At 44.1% G+C, this 20,852-nt stretch overlaps 1 protein-coding gene across 1 annotated transcript in view; it reads left to right on the forward strand.

Annotated features, from left to right (window-relative positions):
- The first annotated feature begins 494 nt into the window (after positions 1 to 494).
- adcy8 (adenylate cyclase 8 (brain)) overlaps positions 495 to 20,852 on the forward strand; it is an 81,212-nt gene continuing 60,854 nt past the window's right edge. The window contains exon 1 of the mRNA XM_061838191.1: positions 495 to 1,907. Coding sequence (XP_061694175.1) covers positions 984 to 1,907 — 924 coding nt within the window. The 5' untranslated portion in view covers positions 495 to 983. The remainder of the gene's footprint in view (positions 1,908 to 20,852) is intronic.

Raw genomic sequence — 20,852 nt, forward strand, 5'->3', positions numbered from 1 at the left:
ACCTTTTATACTCCTAAACAGTAATGGACAGTAGTACTGCATATTTTAATCCTTGTAAGATGTTTTAATCCTTTTTTTTCTAGTTAAAATATTTTAGCCCATGAAGCCTTAATTTTATGTTACAGGACCCACTCAAAATCCTGCGATATGGCAAATTTTGTGCAGCAATAATAACGGGAAAAAAATCTGCACTGTACTTATTCGTGATGGGTAAACTATGACGGGAAAACTGAAAAAAGAAGAAGCGAATGATTCCCAACGCGGTCGCTGTATTTGGAATCATTCCTAAATCACTACAACCGGATTTTGAGGGAAAAAAAAATGTTTACCAATTGGCGAACTGGTCCTCAAGGTCATACCGACTTTTTTTTTTGTTTGTTTAAATTTCAATCATATCCGAACCAGGGCATGTATACATCTATGACGTCACACGCTAAACCCACCAGAAGAAAAGGAGGAAGGATTTGTTTTATTTTTTCTTTTAGAGGGGGACTGTGTTGTATCCTCCCCCCGCCCTCAACCAGGTGTTGCGTCCGCCGCGTGGACCGAGGAAAAGGAGGAGGAGGAGGAAGGCTTTGCAAGCGCACTCGCCGTCTAGCATCAGTCGGCGCAAGAGTGGAGCTCGTCCAGACGCCAACAAATCCCTCACGTGCTGACACGGGAAGAAGAATATTCTGGATGTTTTCACCAAGGCTCTCCAGCTGCGCGTTTTTAGGGCACCTCGCGGATGCTCCGGCGGTCGGAGCTAATCCGCGCGCCTAATCCACGTTTCTCGTTCTTGCGCGGATTTATAAACCGTCTCTTCGCGTGACGACGACGAAGATGATGAGAATGGTGGTGAGGATGATGATGCTGAGCTCCCCCCGCCGTGCCGCCGCAGCCGCTCCACGCCGCGCCTGCCACCACCAGCAGCAGCAAGATCTCAGCCCCGCGCCCCCGGTTCCACGCGCACACCAGAGGTAACTGGCCCACCCGCGCGCGGCATGGAGCTGTCCGAAGTTCGCTGTTCGAGCGCCTGCTGCGACGAGCTGTACACCATCAACCGGACGCCAAGCAGCAGCAGCGGCGGTGGCGGCGGGAGAACCGGAGGAAACGGAGGCAAGCGGCTGCTGTGGCAGAACGCCGTCCGCCACATCACCGAGCAGCGCTTCATCCACGAGCAAGGCAGCGGGGGATGGGGCGAGCCCGAGCGGCCGGACGTGCGCAAGCAGTCCGCCGGCCGGACGTCGGTGGGCGGCGGCGGCGGCGGCGCCGGTGGCGATGGCGAGCGGCAGCACAACAACGGCGGCACCAAGGTATTCCCCGAGCGGGCCACCAGCGGCGACCTGGGCTTCCTGCAGCTCGACTGCGCGCCCACCAACTCGGACTTCTTCCTGAACTGGGGTTACACGTACCGCGGAGTCATCTTCCCCACGCTGCGCAACGCCTTCAAGTCCCGCGACCTGGAGCGCCTGTACCAGCGCGACTTCCTGGGCCAGCGGCGGAAGTCAGTGGTGGTGATGAACATCCTGGACGTGGTGACCAAGCTGACGCTGCTCGTGCTGCACCTTGGCATGGCCTCGGCGCCCATGGACCCGGTCAAGGGCGCGCTGCTGGGCTTCTTCGCCGGCGTGGAGGTGGTCATCTGCGCGCTGGTGGCCGTGCGCAAGGACGCCACGTCGCACGGATACCTGCGGTACAGCGGCGCCGTCACCTGGGCGGCCATGGCCACGCAGATCCTGGCGGCGGGGCTGGGGTACGGCCTGCTGGGGGACGGCGTGGGCTACGTGCTGTTCGCGCTGTTCGCCACCTACGGCATGCTGCCCCTGCCGCTGGCCTGGGCCATCCTGGCCGGGCTCTTCACTTCCGGCCTGCACCTGCTCGTCCGGCTGCTGCTGGCCCACCACGCGCCGCTGTCCGTCAACCAGGTGGGCACACCGGACCCTTTCCTTGCATTCTTCCTAGCTTCATTCATTCCATCACGTCTTTTTCTGCCTTTATTTTTTTTTTCAAATTCATTTTGACTTTCACGCTTCCATTGTCCATTCAGCATTTCCGTTCTTTATTCCTTCATTCTTTCCTTTCACCATGTCATCATTGCTTCCTTTCCTTCATCTTTTATTTAATCCAATTCATGCATCCGTGTCATTTTTCCTTAATATCGTTCTCCTTTCATTACTTCATGTATTTACTCCTTCATTCTTTTCCTCATCCTTTCATTGCTTCATTTCACCACTTATTTCAATTTCTTATTTTCGCTTTCTTCATGTCATGATTTCATTGGTTTATTTCTTCACTTTTCATTGTTTCCTACATTCATCTTTTCATGTATTCTTCCACTCATTCCTTTATACTTTCCTTTCTTCACTTCCGTCTTTCCATTGTCATTTTAATACGGAGATTCTTCACCCATCGTTCATACTTTACCTAGTGACCATTTGTCTTTCGTTCACCCTTTCACGCCCTCATTTCATTTCCTCCACATGCCATTTCACTTCTGTTTCCACATTTGTATTTTCTCCATCAATTCACAGTTCCTCTTGTTCCTTCACTCCATCATTTGCTCCCTCCTTCACAGTTTACTTAATTCCTTCATCAGTCAATTTCTTCATTCCTTCACTGTGCAAGTTCCTTTGCGCTTTATTTCTTTCAAATGTCTTCACTCCATCATTTGCTCCTTCACTGCCATCTGTCCTTCATCTCTCATTCCATCATTTCATCTCTCCATGTTTCCTTCATCACCCATTCACTTGATCCTTCGCTCCTTCATTTTGTACGTTTTTTTTGCCTCATCATGTCACATCTTTAATCCTGAATTTGCTAATTTTGTCATTCCTTCTTTACGCATTTAATTTCTTCACTGACCGACCCCTTCCTTTCTGTCATGCTTTCAATTCCTTCATGCCATCAATTAATGACGTGAATGTTTTATGTGTGAACGCTGTCGAACATTCTTGAGCTTTTTATCCAAAACCTCAAAGCTTCAAAGTCCAAGTAGCCCCTCCTACTGGTCACTCTCCTTTGCTTAATCCCAAGATTTCCTTCTCGTTTTATATCTTGGTGGCAGTGAGGATGGAAGATGAGTCAGTTACAGCTCGGGAGAATTAACGAATGTTTGCCGGGAATGAGGAGGATTAGCCGTCGTTTGACTGCAGGCCATCTTTACTCTCAAGAAATACACGTCAGAAAATGAAGACGTCGTTCAGTCAATCATAGTTAGCATCTTTATTAGGGTTAGGATGGTCAACGGGGTGGGTGGTATGTCTGCCTCACACGTCTCAGGTTCGGGGTTTGAATCTGGTCTCGACTAGTTCTATGTCTGTCTATTTGTGGTCTGACTTTGGGGACCAGTACATTGTTTTCCATACAGTATGCGCCATGGTCGAATGATTGTGATTATTTCAAGTGTGGCATGCAGCGCAAAATGAAGTCGACTTCTTTTTTGTTTCAATATGAAAACATGTAGTTGAGGTTAGAGGTGAAAACTAACATAATGGGATGACCTGATAAGGTCCTCAGGGAGGTCAGAGGTCAAATGAATCCATACAGTCACACTGAGAAGTCTTGCACTAATGTCGCTTAAAGAGCAAAGGAAATACTCGAGTCCTTTGTAGCAATAGTTAATGAACGCTGTGTGATGTGGTGTTTTTCTGTTTTTTAATATAGACTTAGCAACATGAAATGTTGCCATCATCTTTGTCACGAAGAGATCCAGAAAATATTCTCAAGAAGATAATCCAAAAAAAAACCACTGTAAATCTCTAATTTTGATATGAAGCATTTCTTTTAGGGTTTTTTTTTCCAGTGATACTTCAAGGACAAACTGGTCCAAGAAAGATTTTGAAAATTCAACCCTTGAAGCCAGTTGGACTTAACGACATTAAATGAAGACATTGTCTATTGTGAGAAGACCCACCCAAAAAAATTCCCATGATGTTTGCCTAAAAGGACACAGAAAGTCTGTCATTCTCATTTGAATCAGCCCTTTTAGGGTCATTTTCCGGAACTCCTTCTGAGAAATTTTGAAAATTCAGCCTATGAAGCCATTTTGACTGAGCAAGATGAAATTTGGCAGACCAGTGAATCATTAGATGAGATGACCCACCAATAAGTCTCAAGAAGCCATCCCCGAAAAGTTTTGGTTCAAATCAGCTATTTCAAAATTATTTGTCTCGGGCCCCTTCAGAGACAAATTTATCTTAACAGGTTTGGTCCGATTGCTACCGAATTTGACTTCACATTAAGTTTGAGTTGTTGAATGCTTTTGTCAGAATGTCCTTGAGACGACCCTTGACCATTTCCACCAGGCACGCGAGCAATAAGTCAGCAAGTGTGTGCGCTTGGCATCCAGATTTACTTTAAGATTCCCAAGCGGGTTTCGTTCCTCTCATCCCGTCAGGCTTGGAATAGCCTGCATCGATTTGACGCCATCTCCTTAAAGCCTCTCGGGTGGGTGGCATTGCACCACCCCCACAGCCTTTGTCTTTGGCCCGCGGTATCGAACGCCTCTTTTCTTTCAACGCCGCCACGCTCTGATCTTCTCTGGAAAACAACAAGATGCTGGTACTGACCCCCCAACCGTATCCCCCTTCATCATCCTAAGCAGCAAAACATTCAAGATTAGAGTCTGCTTATATAGTTGACGCTTACTCACGTCTTATTTTTTAAGATAATAATAGATTACAATTTTTGGACTTTGTCATTACATGTCGCAAATACAGGGTAAAAAATTAATGATGTTAGTGTTCAACAAAAATAGAGAAGCAACAGAAACAAAGCACACAACAATACTCAAAGGCATGTCATCCTCCTCAGATAGAATCCTCACATCTTCAAAATAACTACATTTCAAGGAATTAAAAAAAAACCGACATTGTGCTTGAGTTACCAGTTATTTTATTCTTTATTACCATTATATAAAGTCTACCAACATCAACACCACCACAAAATCATGTTCGATCGCTATTTTGACAAGCTACAAAAAAATGTGGTTACCATTGATTAAAATGGTACAAACATCGCCAGCGGTCCACATCAAAGTCTCCGCTCACGTTGATCCCTGTGAACAAAAAAAGAAAGCCTTTAATAGCTCACAAAAGCAAATGACTGTGGTTACATCATCTTCCAAGAGTGATGAAATAATTAAGTCAATGAGCTGACCAAGCAGTTTGATAGGTGGAAATATCTATTTACCTTCATGGGTGACCAGTTCCTTCTGAGACGAAGCTTTACAGCGCCACATAAAAAAAAAGAGGTTTATTCAACCCCTTCTTGAGCCCTCACCTTACTGTGGTGGAGGGGTTGTCAGAGTACCCACCCTTTTTAGAGTCCTTGGAGTGGGCACTGTAGAGCATTCCGGCTGGGGACTCCACCATTCTGCAAGGGGACTTTAATGCTTACATAGACAATGATATTGAGACCTGGAAGGGCATGATTGGGAGGACCCCCCACATCCCGATCAGAAATCGAACATGATGTTCATGGATAAGAGTGTCCATACTTATACTCGGCACCAAGACACACTGAACGCGGTTCAATGATGGATTTTGTGATTGTGTCATCGGACTTGCGACTTGGTTGCTCTGGTGAAGAGAGCGGTGTAGGTGTCCACAGATCACCACCTGGAGGTGAGTTGGCTACGAGGGTGGGGGAAGATGCCGACCTGGCTACCGCAAACATATTGTGAAGGTTTGCTGGGAATGTCTGTCAGAATCCTCTGTCAGAAGGCGTTTCAGCTCCCACCTCCGGCAGAACGCCACCCACATCTCGAGTGAGGCTGGGTACATTGAGTCCAAATGTACCATACACCACGGCTCTATTGTTGAGGCAGCTGACTAAATCTGTGGCCGTGAGGTAGTCGGTGCCTGTCGTTGTGTCAATCCCCAAACCTGTTGGTGGAGACCAGCGGTGAGGGATTGTGTTAAGATTCCTATTGAGCCTTTCTGAGCTGTGGGACTCCAGAGGCATTTGATGTGTGCGGGTGGCTAAGAGGAATGCAATTTTTGTGATCGCTTAAGCAAGAATGGGAGGAGTTTGGTGAGGTCACAGAGAACGACTTCCGGACGGTGTCGAGGAAATTCTGATCCACCATCTGGCATCTCAGGAGGAGGAAGCAGTGGACCATCAAGACTATGGATAGTGGGGGGCACAGTTGACTTCAGCTTGAGATGTTGTTTGTCAGAGGTGAGAATTCTTTGAAAACCTCCTCAATTTCACCAACATGCTTTCCCGTTAGGAAGCAAAGTCTGGGGTTTCTGAGCCGCGCTCTTCTACCACTGGTGTTGAAGTCACCGAGGTGGTTAAAAAGCTCCTCAGTGGCAAGACCCCTGGGATGGATGAGATTCGCCCAGAGTTCCTAAAGGCTCTGGATATTGTGCCGCTGTTCTGGCTGAGACACCTCTGGAACATAGCATAGAGATCGGGGACAGAGCCTCTGGTTTTGAAGACTGGGGTGGTAGTCCCCCTTTTTAAGAAGGGGGACCAGAGGGCGCGTTCCAACTTGAGGGGGATCACACTCCTCAGCCTCCCTGGTAAGGTCTATTTAGGGTTGCTGGAGAGGAGCTCCGTCAGGAAGTCGAATCTCAGATTCAGGAGGAGCAATGTGCGTTTCATCCTCGCCGTGCAACAGTGGACCAGCTCTACACCCATGGCAAGATCCTTGAGGGTGCATGGGAGTTTGCCCAAACAGGCTACATGTGTTTTGTGGACTTGGAGAAGGCGTTCGACCATGCCCCTCGGGGAGTCCTGTGGGGGTGCTTCGGGAGTATAGGGTACCAAAACCCATGATACGGTCCGTTTGGTCCCTATAAATACAACCAGTGTCAGAGGCATAAAAGGGGGTCCAGTTTGGTGGCCTACTATTGCATCTCTGCTTTTTGCAGATGATGTGGTTCTGTTAGCTTTACTATGCCACGATCTCCAACTCTCACTGGAGGGGTTGGCAGCTGTGTGAAGTGGCTGGTATGAGAATCAGCACCTCTAAATGTGAGACCACGGTCCTTCGTCGGAATAGGGTGAAGTGCGCTCTCCAGGTTGTTGATGAGATCCTTACCTAAGTGGAGGAGTATCTTGGGGTCTTGTACATGAGTGAGGGAAGAATGGAAGCAGAGATCGACAAGCGATCCGGTCCACCGTCTGCACTAATGTGGACTTTGTATCCGTTGTGGTGAAGAAGGAGCTCAGCCCAAGGCGGAGCTCTCAATCTACTGGTCAATCTATGTTCATACCCTCACCTATGGTGATGAGCTGTGGGCCATGTCCCACAGAAGAAGATACCGGTGTGACGGTCTGAGCGCTCCCGGTACTGAAATGTCTTCTTGTGATTAACGGGTAGGCGCATTAATATATGCATATTTTGTAAACTTCCGGCTAGTCTGAAACATTCCCATCCATGCTTGTGCCATTCGATAACTTGTCGCCTAGTTTTCATGTTCGCTCTGGACGTCTCAGAAAGATGAACACTGCGAACATACATATATGTGCATAACTTATTATCAACTTTTATTTTAAGGTTAAGGTTAGGGTTACGTTATAATTTATGTTAGCTCCTTTTATGTAGACGAAGGGTAACTGTGAGGCTGGGAGATTTCCCAGTAAGCGTCTGCTCCGTACCCAGACTTCCCCTGTTAGTAACGCATACGCATTAATCACAAGGAGACTTTTCAGCACAGGGGAGCGCTCAGACCATCACATCGGATACAATGACTTAAATGAGTTTCTGCTGGAGGGTGTCTAGGCTCTACCTTAGTGATAGTCTAAGAAGCTCGGTAATCCTGGAAGGGCTCAGAGTACAGCCACTGCTCCTCCGGATTGAGAGGAGCCAGATGAGATGGGTCGAGCATCTGTTTAGGATGCCTCCTGAAAGCCTCCCTGGTTACGTGTTCCAAAGATGTCCCACCGGGAGGAGACCCTGGAGATGGCGCTGGAGAAACTGTCTCTCGCCTTGCTTGGGAACGCCTCAGGATCACCTTGGAAGAGCTGGAGGAAGTGACTGTTCAGAGGGAAGTCTGGGCTTGCCTATTAAAGTTACTGCCCCTGAGGCCCGACCTCGGATAAGCAAAAGAAAATGGATGGATGAATAGATGGAAGGTTTACTCAAATGTATCTAACCTATCACACTATTTTTGCTTGATAATGTATAGAACAATGCAGAGACAACCATGTGGCCACATAATTCTCAGATCCTGCAGAGCACTTACATCACTCCCAAGAAAATTGAAAGTTCAACAAATAGGTTCATAATGTGAAAAAATAGATGTGGGGACAGACCGATAGTATCCAGTTGTAAAAAAATACATATGAAATTGACTATATTTGGACACAGAGGGTTTTTCACTTGTCTTCTTTCTCTTAATTACGCAACATGCCTTCCAGTCGAATTCAGTGCTGCCTGGCCTGCAGAATGTGACACCAGTATTACAATGAAGGAGCGCAAGTCTGAATTCAATTTCTTTTGTACAGTGAAAAACTATAACGAAAAAATATTGCTTAAAAATCCAGGACGTATCAGGGGATGGCTGTGTGTCAACATGAGTGTCAATTTCTACCAGTTTGTGTTCATGTGCACACTTGCGCTGAGGGCTTTTCTGTGAAGCGGACACCATTATGAAGTCAATAGCAGTCTATATCGCTCTCTCACACTCACACGCACATTTCCACACAAATCCCAGCGCCGTGCGCTTGTCGATTAGCCGCCGTAGCTTCCTTTTTCAAGGTCAAACTCGGCTTACCTGAAGCGGCGGCTGTGGCGCAAAGATAAAGCGGGAAAATGGGTGAAAAGAGGGGGGTAAGTCGGGGTTACAACATGCGAGCTGGAGAGCGCCACGTCGTAAAAAAGCTTTTTTTTTTTTTTTGAATCAAAGAAAGCTGCCATCGCTTTGCTGGCAAGATGATTTTGTGGGGCGCACAATGAGCCCCGAGCCCCTCGTGACCCGCTTTCTTTCCCGGCTGCATTGATGCTTCATAAAACATGCACAATGAACATTTTTTTTTGTCAATTTGTGAAAAGTGAATGGAGAGTAGGCGGGTGTTCACTATTCCCGGTTTGCTTTTCACAAATTCATGCAGTGTGGCAGTTATAGATTGAAAATCATAAGAATTACAATCATACCTTTACTGGCACCGATTAATATATTCAAGAACGTTTTTCAATGGGCAGGTGTGGGATAGGATCTCATCCAGCTTGTCTGGGAAATTTATGTTTTTAAATAATTATAATGACTAATAGATCTTCGTAGATGGTGGCAGTACATCACTTTTTATTTGAGTGAGTTCAGCACATTTTTGGAGTGGAAGATAAAGATCAGATGGTGAAACTCGGCTTGCCACGTTGATGACAAGAGAGAAATGCCACCACGTTGGAAATGGGACAAGTTTAGACACCTGACTCTTGAACAGACTATATATTCTCTATGTATGGCATGGAGAGAGTATGTGTTGCCCTTGGTAATAGAAAGTGTGTGTCAATATTGAGAACAGATGATGGAATTCATGGATTGAAGGGACAATGACGTTCAACATGTGCCATGGCGTATATCTTAGTTTTGTATCTGTCAAAAAATGATTTTTTTGAATTTTTTTTTTTTTTGCTATCAATTGTAAATATTTAGCGCCATGGTTGGTGCAGCTATAAAACGTTTGCCTCACAGTTTTGAGGACCGGGGGTTCAAATCCCGGCCCCGCCTGTGTGGAGTTTGCATGTTCTTCCCGTTCCTGTGTGGGTTTTCTCTCCGGGCACTCCGGTTTCCTCCCACATCCCAAAAACATGCAACATTAATTGGACACTCTAAATTGCCCCTAGGTGTGATTTGTGAATATGACTGTTTGTCTGTCTCCCATGTGCCCTGCAGTTGGCTGACAACCAGTTCAGGGTCTACCCCCCCCCCTCCTCTCCTGCCCAATGTCAGATGGGATTCGGTGCAGCACTCCCGCGAACTTTGTGAGGATAAGTGGCCCAGAAAATTGATGGATGTAAATATTTGAATATTTTAAAGGATCAGTAAAAATGGTCTCAAAGGACTGGAAATATGGGGAAGTCTGGGCTGAAAATTTCAGTTCATGAATCGCAAAAAGTGGAATGTGACTGTGGCTCCCCTTTTCCACATTTGAGGGCATTACAGAAAGTACAGCGTTCGTCCATGATTGGGAGGAAAGTGCCCTGGAAGGGAAAAAAACAGAATTAATGCAACCCTTAGAAAGGTATATAATTGTGAATGTATAACACATGGTGGTGACAAAGCACTATTTTTGTTTAAATGAAATTCCAGAACTCACTTCAACCTAGTACCTTAGCACCAGGATACCACATGATGTCAACAAATAGGAATGACAAATGCTAACAATTTGCTGGTTCGGATTCCACTACTGATCTGATTTCTGATCAATTCTCTTCTCAATTCTCATTGGGGGAGGGAATGAAACAATGCAAATGTTTGTTTGCGTTTTCTCTTTAATGTCTTCAATTTTGGACCAATGATACAGTACATCCGGTATGTATCCTGATGAGGAGAAAAATAAATTAAATGTGCACTTCAATGTATGTCGAAAGATCAAAAAACTGAATGCAGGTTTTGCATATTTTTATCCACTTCAATTCTTATTGGTCCAGAGAAAGTGAAATACAGTGGATTATTCACTGCATACTAAAAACCCACCCAAAAAATTTCCAATTGTTTAATAAATCCATGATACAAACAGGGCACAAACTGATCTGCAATTTTTATTGGACAACACTCCATATTTAAAGAACACCATTATTATATTTCTGTGAAATTTGATGCAGGTTAATGCGAGTAAACAATACTTTTATAAAGTTGTTGGGTAAGAGAAATAAAACCACAGAAGGGGGTCGGGGGTGGGGGGAACAAGCAAAATGTGACTTACTTATGTAACCTGAATTTATTCAGGTAAAGCTATGGAGAAATTGTGGTCATTTGCAACGCTGACCTGCCAGCAGACAACAGATTAAAACAAAACAAAATAAAAACAAATACAAATGAACATACATTTATAAACAACAAACTGTACAATGTCATATACTTACCTGATAGAGATCACATGGTCAAAGTTTCATAATAAACTAAACAGGTGCAGCGATCATGTAGAATAACCCTCAAGAATTTCTGATGATATGATGATATTGGGATAAACGGGATGAGCTGCAGTATTTGTGGCAGTGTTCCAGTGGTTTAGGGAAGAAAATTAAAAACATGATTGACCAAAAATAGTATGGAGTTTGGAAATTAAGAGGTTAATAAAAGAGCGGAGAGTGCGTGTAGTGGTATGGATGGTGAACAGGCAACCACGATAGGGTGAGCTCATGCCAAAAGTTATCGTCATTTGATAATTTAGCAATTACATTGTTCTTTGCTTTTCTATAATCAAAAGGGAAAGTTTGTTCAATATGGGAATACGTTTTGTAAAAAAAAAAAAAAAGAAATTAACATTTTATTTATCCATCTATCCATCCATTTTGTTAGCTGCTTATCCTCACGAGGGTCGCGTGGAGTGCTGGAGCCTATCGCAGCTGTCAACGGGTAGGAGGCGGGGTACACCCTGAACTGGTCGCCAGCCAATCGCAGGGCACATGGAGACAAACAGCTCCACTCACAATCACACCTCGGGGCAATTTAGAGTTTCCAATTAATGTTGCGTGTTTTTGGGATGTCGAGGGAAAAAAACCCACACAGGCATGGGGAGAACATGCAAACTCCACACAGGTGGGGCTGGGATCGAACCCGGTTCGTCAGAACTGTGAGGCGAACGCTTTACCAGCTTAATCACCGTTCCACCCCATTTTATTTATTATTTTCTGTATTGTGCCACTCTCTTTTAGCGTGGTTGGCTATTTATAACTGAATGCACAAAAGCGCTCGTGTTTCAGTGGAGTGTAGCGTGGCGCCGTGCTGATATTTGACCTCTACATGTCATTCAGACGTCTCCATTCGCTCCACACGATGGATCTGTAGCGAGGAATCACCCGCGGGCTCTTTTCTTCATCCTCATCCTTGTCCTCCTCGGAAGCGCGACGACGTGTCTGCTCGTTGACGTGCACTCAGCCACGCTAAATGTTTTATGAAGCTTTTAGCATCCGTGCCGTGACCTCGCAGGCACGTCCAAAAAATGTCTGTAAATAAAAAAGCTTTTAGCGAGCCACCACAATCGGAACAATGCGGGGAAATAATCCGTCAGTCCGTCAATCTTGCGTTATTATGTTGATGACGCCGCGCTAATGCTGATCAATGGATTCCAAAAATTCATTAAAGTTGTCTCCCTTTTGTGTCTGACACAATGGAATTACCGTATGCTGAAAAAAAGACAACAATCACAAAAGGGGTGGCTAAATATGGCTGGAAAATAAAAACTCATTTTTTCCCCCACAAATATTTAAATCCACTTTTCCTTCACTTTTTGAAAAACTCAACTCTTTTTCACTCTCTTTTTTGCAGACTTGTTGTTTGAGTAAGCAGTGCACTTGCAGCCGTGGTAGTCACAAAAAAGTATTAATTAGTAAAAAATCATCATGGCAAATAAACTCAAATTAATTGTGGAAGGCAATCGCGGAGTCAATATGGCCAAAGTCATGGTGCTCATCTGTTTATTTAGCTTTATTTTGGAAACATCTGACTTGAGGTATGCGGTTTCAACCCATGCAAATTTTTTCCCAGATTACCACTATTACTAAAGTATTACAACCCTACACGAGAAAAGAGCATGTGAGGGCTTCATTTCTCAAGGATCATGTTTACATGCACATTTTGAAAAAAAAAAGGGACTTTTTTTCTCCACAAAGCAAGCAGTTATTATCACATTATCTTCCCAGAAAAATACTTTATGTGGAAGTTGATGCAATTACAGTAAATGGGGGGGGGGGGCTTCTCTGTTATGATGAGAAATAAAAATCTCACAAGGGAGTAACAAACTCTAAATAATCAATAAAATAGCTTTCTGGTCCAACCTTAATGCACCGAGGCTTATTTTTGGGCCTCTTGCTTTACCGTAAAAGCAAAAGACAAGCATTATTCCCCACTCCCTGCCGCCATATTAATTAGGCAGCTCTGTGGCTCGGGGATGGTCCGCCCTGTTGCGGGTGGAGACCTATCGATTGTCTGGCCAACTTCAGCTGCGTCTCTGCGGACAATTTTGGCAGCGAGGTTCCAAGGTCGAGCGCGATGAGGCGGGGCAGGTGAAGAAGAGCCGTGACACGGAGCTTCGGGCTTTCACAGTCATCCGTCTTCATTAAGGCGCCGAGTCATGTGCCCCAAGTGTCTCCTTTAAATGTCAACATGTCGCCTCACTAATCAACTCAGGTTTGTTGCTCAAAAGAAAAAAAAAAAAAAAAAGGAGCCCACAGCCAGTTTCACTTAGCTGCTTGAAATTTGGCAGCCAACTCTATCATGAGAGAACAAAAAAAACACTCTGTTGAAGACATTCCTGAAGGAAGTCTGCAATTTTCATTTAACTCAGCCATTTTAGGCTCATTTTCAAGCGCTCCTTCAAAGAGAATTATGTCCAAGAGAGATTTTAAAATTTCAGCCCTCAAAGCCTTTACAACTGAGCAGATAGACATTTGGGTAGAGCCAGAATATATTCTCAATAAGCCGTGCTTGGAAAAAATAAAAAAAACAAGAAGTTTGACATTTGGGTTTGAAACAATCATTTCAGGGTCATTTTGAACTTTTTTTGCAAGCACAACTTGTCCAAGAGAGATTTTGAAAATCCAGCCCCTAAATCCAGTTTGACTGAATATTTTGAAATTTAGCAGTGATGTCGATCGATGTTGACAAAATCCCCATGGAGAACTGATGTGATCAAAAAAAAATAATAAATAAATAAGTAAGTAAATAAATAAATAAATAAATAAATAAAAAGAAGCTGCAGGGTGGCAGAGAGAAATTGGAGCACGAAGAGCTATTCTCAAATGTTATGCGATCAATTTAAATCTTATAACAGTACGATCAAAGATGGTAAAAGATGTTCTGTATCATTTATATAATCTTGATTTAAACAGGTTCCCTTTAATCACAACTAACTCTCTCTCTGGGGATATTGCATTCCAGTTCAGAGGAAAGATAGACAATATCAGAGGTGATATTTTATACAGCTTTAATGGTTTGGCCCTTCATAATTCTCAGATTTGCTTTTACGCTATGAAGCCTCGCGGACCCTGAGGTGCTCCAGTTCTGGCCTTTAGTTAGGCCCAAACTCGGGAGGCACATACATTGTGAGGCATCATTCCAGTTTCATGGCCCACAGATATGGAACACTGCCCGAACATCTCAGGGCTGCAGAGAACATTCATGTTTTCAAGAAAAAAAAACAACAACATGATATTATTATTTATTGTATTTTATCTTGCAGCGCAGTGGTCAATCGATTAAATTGGATTCAGTGTGGAGGTTGCAGATTCTCACTGTGTTGGAATGCGCTTTGTTTTGGTAATCCAGTTTCATAGCACACTCCAAAAACATTCATGGTAGGTTAAGTGAAGACTAAATTGTTGGTAGGTATGAATGGTTGATTGTCTGGCAACCAATTCCAATATGTTACACACCCCTCGCCCTGAAGTCAACTGGGATAAGCCTCCAGCACATCCCCGCCCCAAGTGAGGATAAACAGTATAGAGAAGCAATGGAATTTTATCTTTATGAAATTTTTATAGTTGTAGCCCTGTCATTTTAGCTTTCATATAACTTTGTGTTTTATATAGCTTTAGATATACTGTGGAGCAATGCAGCCCTATCGGGGCACAAACCATTGCAATCTGTAGGCCGGTCCCAAGCCCGGATAAATGCAGAGGGTTGCGTCAGGAAGGGCATCCGGCGTAAAAACTGTGCCAAACAAATATGAGCGTTCATCTAAAGAATCCCATACCGGATCGGTCGTGGCCCGGGTGAACAACGCCCGCCCCCGGCACTGCTAACCTGCAGGGCGTCGGTGGAAATTTAGCTACTGTGGGTCAAAGACAAAGAAAAGGAGGAAACCGGATCCAGCGTCAGAAGAAAAAAAGGAATGCACAGATCCTACAACTGAGTGTAGGGACTTTGAATGTTGGGACTATGACAGGAAAAGCTCAGGAGTTGGTTGACATGATGATTAGGAGAAAGGTTGATATACTGTGCATCCAAGAGAGCAGGTGGAAAGGTAGTAAGGCTTGAAGTTTAGGAGCAGGGTTTAAATTATTCTACCACGGAGTAGATGGGAAGAGAAATGGAGTAGGGGTTATTTTAAAGGAAGAGCTGGCTAAGAATGTCTTGTAGGTGAAAAGAGTATCAGATCGAGTGATGAGACTAAAATTTGAAATTGAGGGTGTTATGTATAATGTGGTTAGCGGCTATGCCCCACAGGTAGGATGTGACCTAGAGTTGAAAGAGAAACTCTGGAAGGAACTAGATGAAGTAGTTCTGAGCATCCCAGACAGCGAGAGAGTTGTGATTGGTGCAGATTGTAATGGACATGTTGGTAAAGGAAACAGGGGCGATGAAGAAGTGATGGGTAAGTACGGCATCCAGGAAAGGAACTTTGAGGGACAGATGGTGGTGGACTTTGCAAAAAGGGAGATGGCTGTAGTGAACACTTATTTACAGAAGAGGGAGGAACATATAGTGACCTACAAGAGCGCAGGTAGAACCACACAGGTGGATTATATTTTGTGCAGACGATGTAATCTGAAGGAGATTACTGACTGTAAATTAGTGGTAGGGGAGAGTGTAGCTCGACAGCATAGGATGGTGGTGTGTAGGATGACTCTGGTAGTGGGTAGAAAGATTAAGAAGACAAAGGTAGAGCAGAGAACCATGTGGTGGAAGCTGAGAAAGGAAGAATGTTGTGCGGCCTTCCGGAAAGAGGTGAGACAGGCTCTCGATGGACAACCGAAGCTCCCGGAAGACTGGACGACGACAGCCAAGGTGATCAGAGAGACAGGCAGGAGAGTACTTGGTGTGTCATCTGCTAGGAAAGGGGAGAATGAGACTTGGTGGTGGAACCCCAAAATACAGGGAGTCATACAAGGAAAGAGATTAGCGAAGAAGAAGTGGGATACTGAGAGGACTGAGGAGAGGTGAAAGGAGTACATCGAGATGCGACGTAGGGCAAAGGTAGAGGTGGCAAAGGCTAAACAAGAGGCATATGAAGACATGTACACCAGGTTGGACACGAAAGAAGGAGAAAAGGATCTCTACAGGTTGGCCAGACAGAGGGATAGAGATGGGAAGGATGTGCAGCAGGTAAGGGTGATTAAGGATAGAGATGGAAATGTGTTGACTGGTGCCAGTAGTGTGCTAAATAGATGGAAAGAATACTTTGAGAAGTTGATGAATGAAGAAAATGAGAAAGAGTACCACAGATCCATTATTTGCCTTGAGGATGCTCGTGGAAAAGTACAGAGAAGGTCAGAAGGAGCTACATTGTGTCTTTGTGGATCTAGAGAAAGCCTATGAAAGAGTACAAAGAGAAGAACTGTGGTACTGCATGCGTAAGTCTGGTGTAGCAGACAAGTATGTTAAAATAGTACAGGACATGTTTGATGGCAGCAGAACAATGGTGAGGTGTGCCTTAGGTGTGACAGAGGAATTTAAGGTGGAGGTGGGACTGCATCAGGGATCAGCTCTGAGCCCCTTCCTGTTTGCAGTGGTAATGGATAGGCTGACAGATGAGGTTAGACTGGAATCCCCTTGGACCATGATGTTCACAAATTATATTGTCATATGCAGTGAAAGCAGAGAGCATGCAGAGGAACAATTAGAAAGATGGAGACATGCACTGGAAAGGAGAGGAATGAAGATTAGCCGAAGTAAAACAGAATATATGTGCGTGAATGAGAGAGGTGGAGGGGGAAGAGTGAGGCTACAGGGAGAAGAGATAGCGAGGGTTGAGGACTTCAAATATTTAGGGTCAACAATCCAGAGCAATAGTGAGTGTGGTAAGGAAGTGAAGAAACGGGTCCAAGCAGGTTTGAACAGCTAGCGGAAGGTGTCTGGTGTCGTATGTGACAGAAGAGTCTCTGCTAGGATGAAAGGCCAAGTTTACAAAACAGTGGTGAGGCCGGCCATGATGTACGGATTAGAGACGGTGGCACTGAAGAAACAACAGGAAGCAGAAATGGAGGTGGCAGAAATGAAGATGTTGAGGTTCTCGCTCGGAGTGACCAGGTTGGATAGGATTAGAAATGAGGTCATTAGAGGGACAGCCAAAGTTGGATGTTTTGGAGACAAGATTCGAGAGAGCAGACTTCGATGGTTTGGACATGTCCAGAGGCGAGAGAGTGAGTATATTGGTAGAAGGATGCTGAGGATGGAGCTGCCAGGCAAAAGAGCGAGAGGAAGACCAAAGAGAAGGTTTATGGATGTAGTGAGGGAAGACATGAGGGCAGTTGGGGTTAGAGAGGAAGATGCAGGAGATAGGCTAAGATGGCAAAAGATGACACGCTGTGGCGACCCCTAACGGGACAAGCCGAAAGGAAAAGAAGAAGAAGAAGAAGATATACTGTGGAGCCTCGATAGATCAACCTAATCGAATGGGGGTCAGCCGATGTACGGTAGTCGATTGTGTGTTACATAAAACCACAATTTTTTGAGGCCATATTCCCACATATTACTTGACAGTAATTTTTTTTGTATCTTAAAATACCCAGTATAGTCAAAAGGTATTGTACATAAATGTGGAAAAAAAAGCTTCAAAGTAAAAGTTTGATATTTTATTCAAATTTACCAAACATGGTGTGCTTGACCATAGTGACAATGTTGGCATACAATATTCATCATAGGTGAGTCACTTTCATGAGCTGCGAGGAATTAGAGTGCTTTCTAATTCCAAAACCGTTGTCAAAGATGAACAGCTTGACAACAAAAATGTCTCTGTACCATAAAAATAGCATGTTCCAGATGCCAAAGACTTGTTTTGTATTCCTCTGAGCTATACCACTCTCTCTCTCTCTCTCTCTGACACGCTGTATTCACAACAGGCAATAGATAGAACCATCATCACATGGCTGTCACGTCAATGCCCCACATTCAACATTGGCGCCACGTAGGCACGGGAGGTATGTCTTTTGACCTCTATGACCTGGAAATATGTCAGTGCTATTCTCTGCCTGCATTTTGCCACAGTGCAGTAAACAACAGAAGAAGAATTCTTGAACTGACAATCTTCAGAAGTCTCAAGACACCCTACTAGAAAATCAGAAATCTGCTGTTTTGGTTTGTAGGTGGCCATATTGGGCTAATTTTGATCATTTCTTGAGGTTCTACAAAGATAAATAGGTCTAAGCAAAATTTTGAAAACTCAGGCCCAGGTGTCAGTTGGAGATGGCAAGATGAATCTTGGTAGACTTTTGTATCGTGACTAGGCGCACCAAAAGTCTTCAGAAACAATGTGTGAAAACACAAAGGAAGTCTTCTTTGTTCGGGACATTTTGGATATTTCCAGGCGTTCTTAGAAGACAAACCCTCAAGATTTTATCAGATTTTATCAATTACGAATCACATATACTAGACAGATGGAAGACACTAAATTGAAAAAGACTTCAGGTTTTTGTCATTAAGTGGGGGCAGCAAAGCTTGTTGACTAGCTATAAAGCACAAAACTCTTGACTCTTAGGTTTTTTTTTTAATTCAACCCCCCTACAGCCAGTTAGATTTATCAACTTGAAATTTGGTGTTCAGGTTCTTTCAAAGACAGATATTTTAGAGATTTTGTCCCATTGCTACTTAATTTCAAATGTATACAAGACAGACAATTTGTCAGTCCATGTGGGCAGAGCATGGTGGTGAACATTGATGACTTGCCATGAAACACAAAACAGCTCAAGCAGCAGCTCAAGACTTTCTTCGAGATTAGAGCCCCCAAGACAATTTGCCCTTGTAAAATGACATTTGGTGGCATGGCTATCAGGGGTAGACCCGCAAAATGTCTCAAGAAGCAATGCCTGAAAAAACTCAGGAAATATGATATTTAGATGGGAATTTTCCACAGGAACTTCAAAGACAAACTTGTACAAAGCAAAATTTTAAAATACAGCCCCTGAACCCAGTTTGACTGAGCTACACGCAATTTGGTAGGCATATCTGTAAAGTGTAGACCCACAAAAAAGTCTCGAGAAGTTATGCCTGAAAACACACGGGAAGTTAACCAGTTGGCTGTGACCATTTCCTCGGGGGATTCTGAAAATACACCCCTTGAAGACAGTTTTTAACTTAGCAACATGAAAATTGGTAGACGTGTTTATCAGAAGTAGGCCCACAGAACCTCATACAAACAATGCCTGAAAAGACAGTATGTCGACTCGATCTCGTATGTCATCCATCCATGCCTTTATGTACCGCTAATCCTCACTTGCTAAATTGACGTGAAATTTTGTCACTGCGTGTGGGTAGCAAAGATTTCTTCAAGCTCTATAAAGTGGAAACAGAAGGAAAATGTCAGCCAGCGCTAAAACGAACATGACAAAGAAGACCATTTCTAGATTAGGCACATGTCGTGTTGGCACCCCCTCAAGGTGGCGTTGCACACGCCAACATATGCGAACGTTTGAAGCTTCCCGGGTGCGTCTGATTTGTTTTTATCTTCCACATTGACCATGATTTTAGGGCGGGATTATCTCCCAGTGGTAATCTATTCATAGCGCCCGTCCGGGTCAGTGTTTAATGAGATTACGGCAGGATTACACTTATCTCTTTGAAATGTGGAAAAACAGCAGGTCGCCACCCGTGGAAGGCAAGCATCTGTGCTCTGTTGGACCACACGGAAACAGGAGGGGCCATCAGGGACATAAATCAGGTTTCAAAACTCTCATAGATAAGACTGCAAAATGTATTCCAGTATGATGTGTGAGCATTTTCACTTGTGTGTGTGTTTGTGTTTCAGAGTGTAAGAGTGTTTTTACTCGTGCTTTTCACAAGGACATTACTTGCATGTATAAGAGGTTTTTCAGTTGAAAGGGAAGCCCTTCTGCTTTTTCAAACTAAACGCGGTTCTTCAATATCATTCACTTCACTATTGTGGAAGAATTATGGATCAGTGGCTCTCTCTTGCTTGAATTTTGACACTTCCTGAGCTGATCCTGGATCAGCGTGTCACTTTTACTGTATAATGCTTGTGATTCTGGATTTTAACCATGTGAAGAAAAGCACTACAGTTTATTAATAAAATGTACTTACGTAAAAAAATTTTCTCGACAAAATTAGGACTTTATTCTTTTTAAAGTATTCATAAGTAAGTGTATATAAATGTCTTGATTTTAAGCAATATTCCACAAGACTGGTAACCTACTAAGCAGTGTTATTGCTTTAAGTGCTCCATGTCAGAGCATTGGTTAGGATTTTTGGATAAATCAGGCCTTAAGTTAAAATTCTTCATGAAAAACTTGTCAATCGTTCTTTTCATCTTATCATCCACAGGCATTTCCACTCTCAATCTGATGGGCCTAAGGCGCTTATAAAAACATTCACTATGGTGAGAAAGATCGATTTTCAGATATGATTCAAATACCCCAAACATGAATATAGAGGACCTCCCAGTGGTGGCACGGTGGAGCAGCTGCAGAGCGTTAGCCTCACAGTTCTGGGGACCGAGGTTCAATTCCCGGCCCCGCCTTTGTGGAATTTCCATATTTTCCCGGTGGCTGTGTGGGATTACCACATCCCAAAAACATGCATCATTAATTGGACACTCTAAATTGCCCCTAGGTGTGATGGTGAGTACGGGTGTTTGTCTCTATGTGCCCTGCGATTGGCTGGCAACCTGTTCAGGGTGTACTCCGCCTCATGCCCATTGACAGGAGGAATAAGTGCTAGCACTTCCATGACCCTTGTGAGAATAAGCAGCTAAGAAAACGGATGGACGGATCCCTTCAAGTTGGAACTAGTGAGAATGTCTTA

The sequence above is a fragment of the Syngnathoides biaculeatus genome, chromosome 13 (genome assembly GCF_019802595.1).
Source record: "Syngnathoides biaculeatus isolate LvHL_M chromosome 13, ASM1980259v1, whole genome shotgun sequence".
Lineage (NCBI taxonomy): Eukaryota > Metazoa > Chordata > Actinopteri > Syngnathiformes > Syngnathidae > Syngnathoides > Syngnathoides biaculeatus.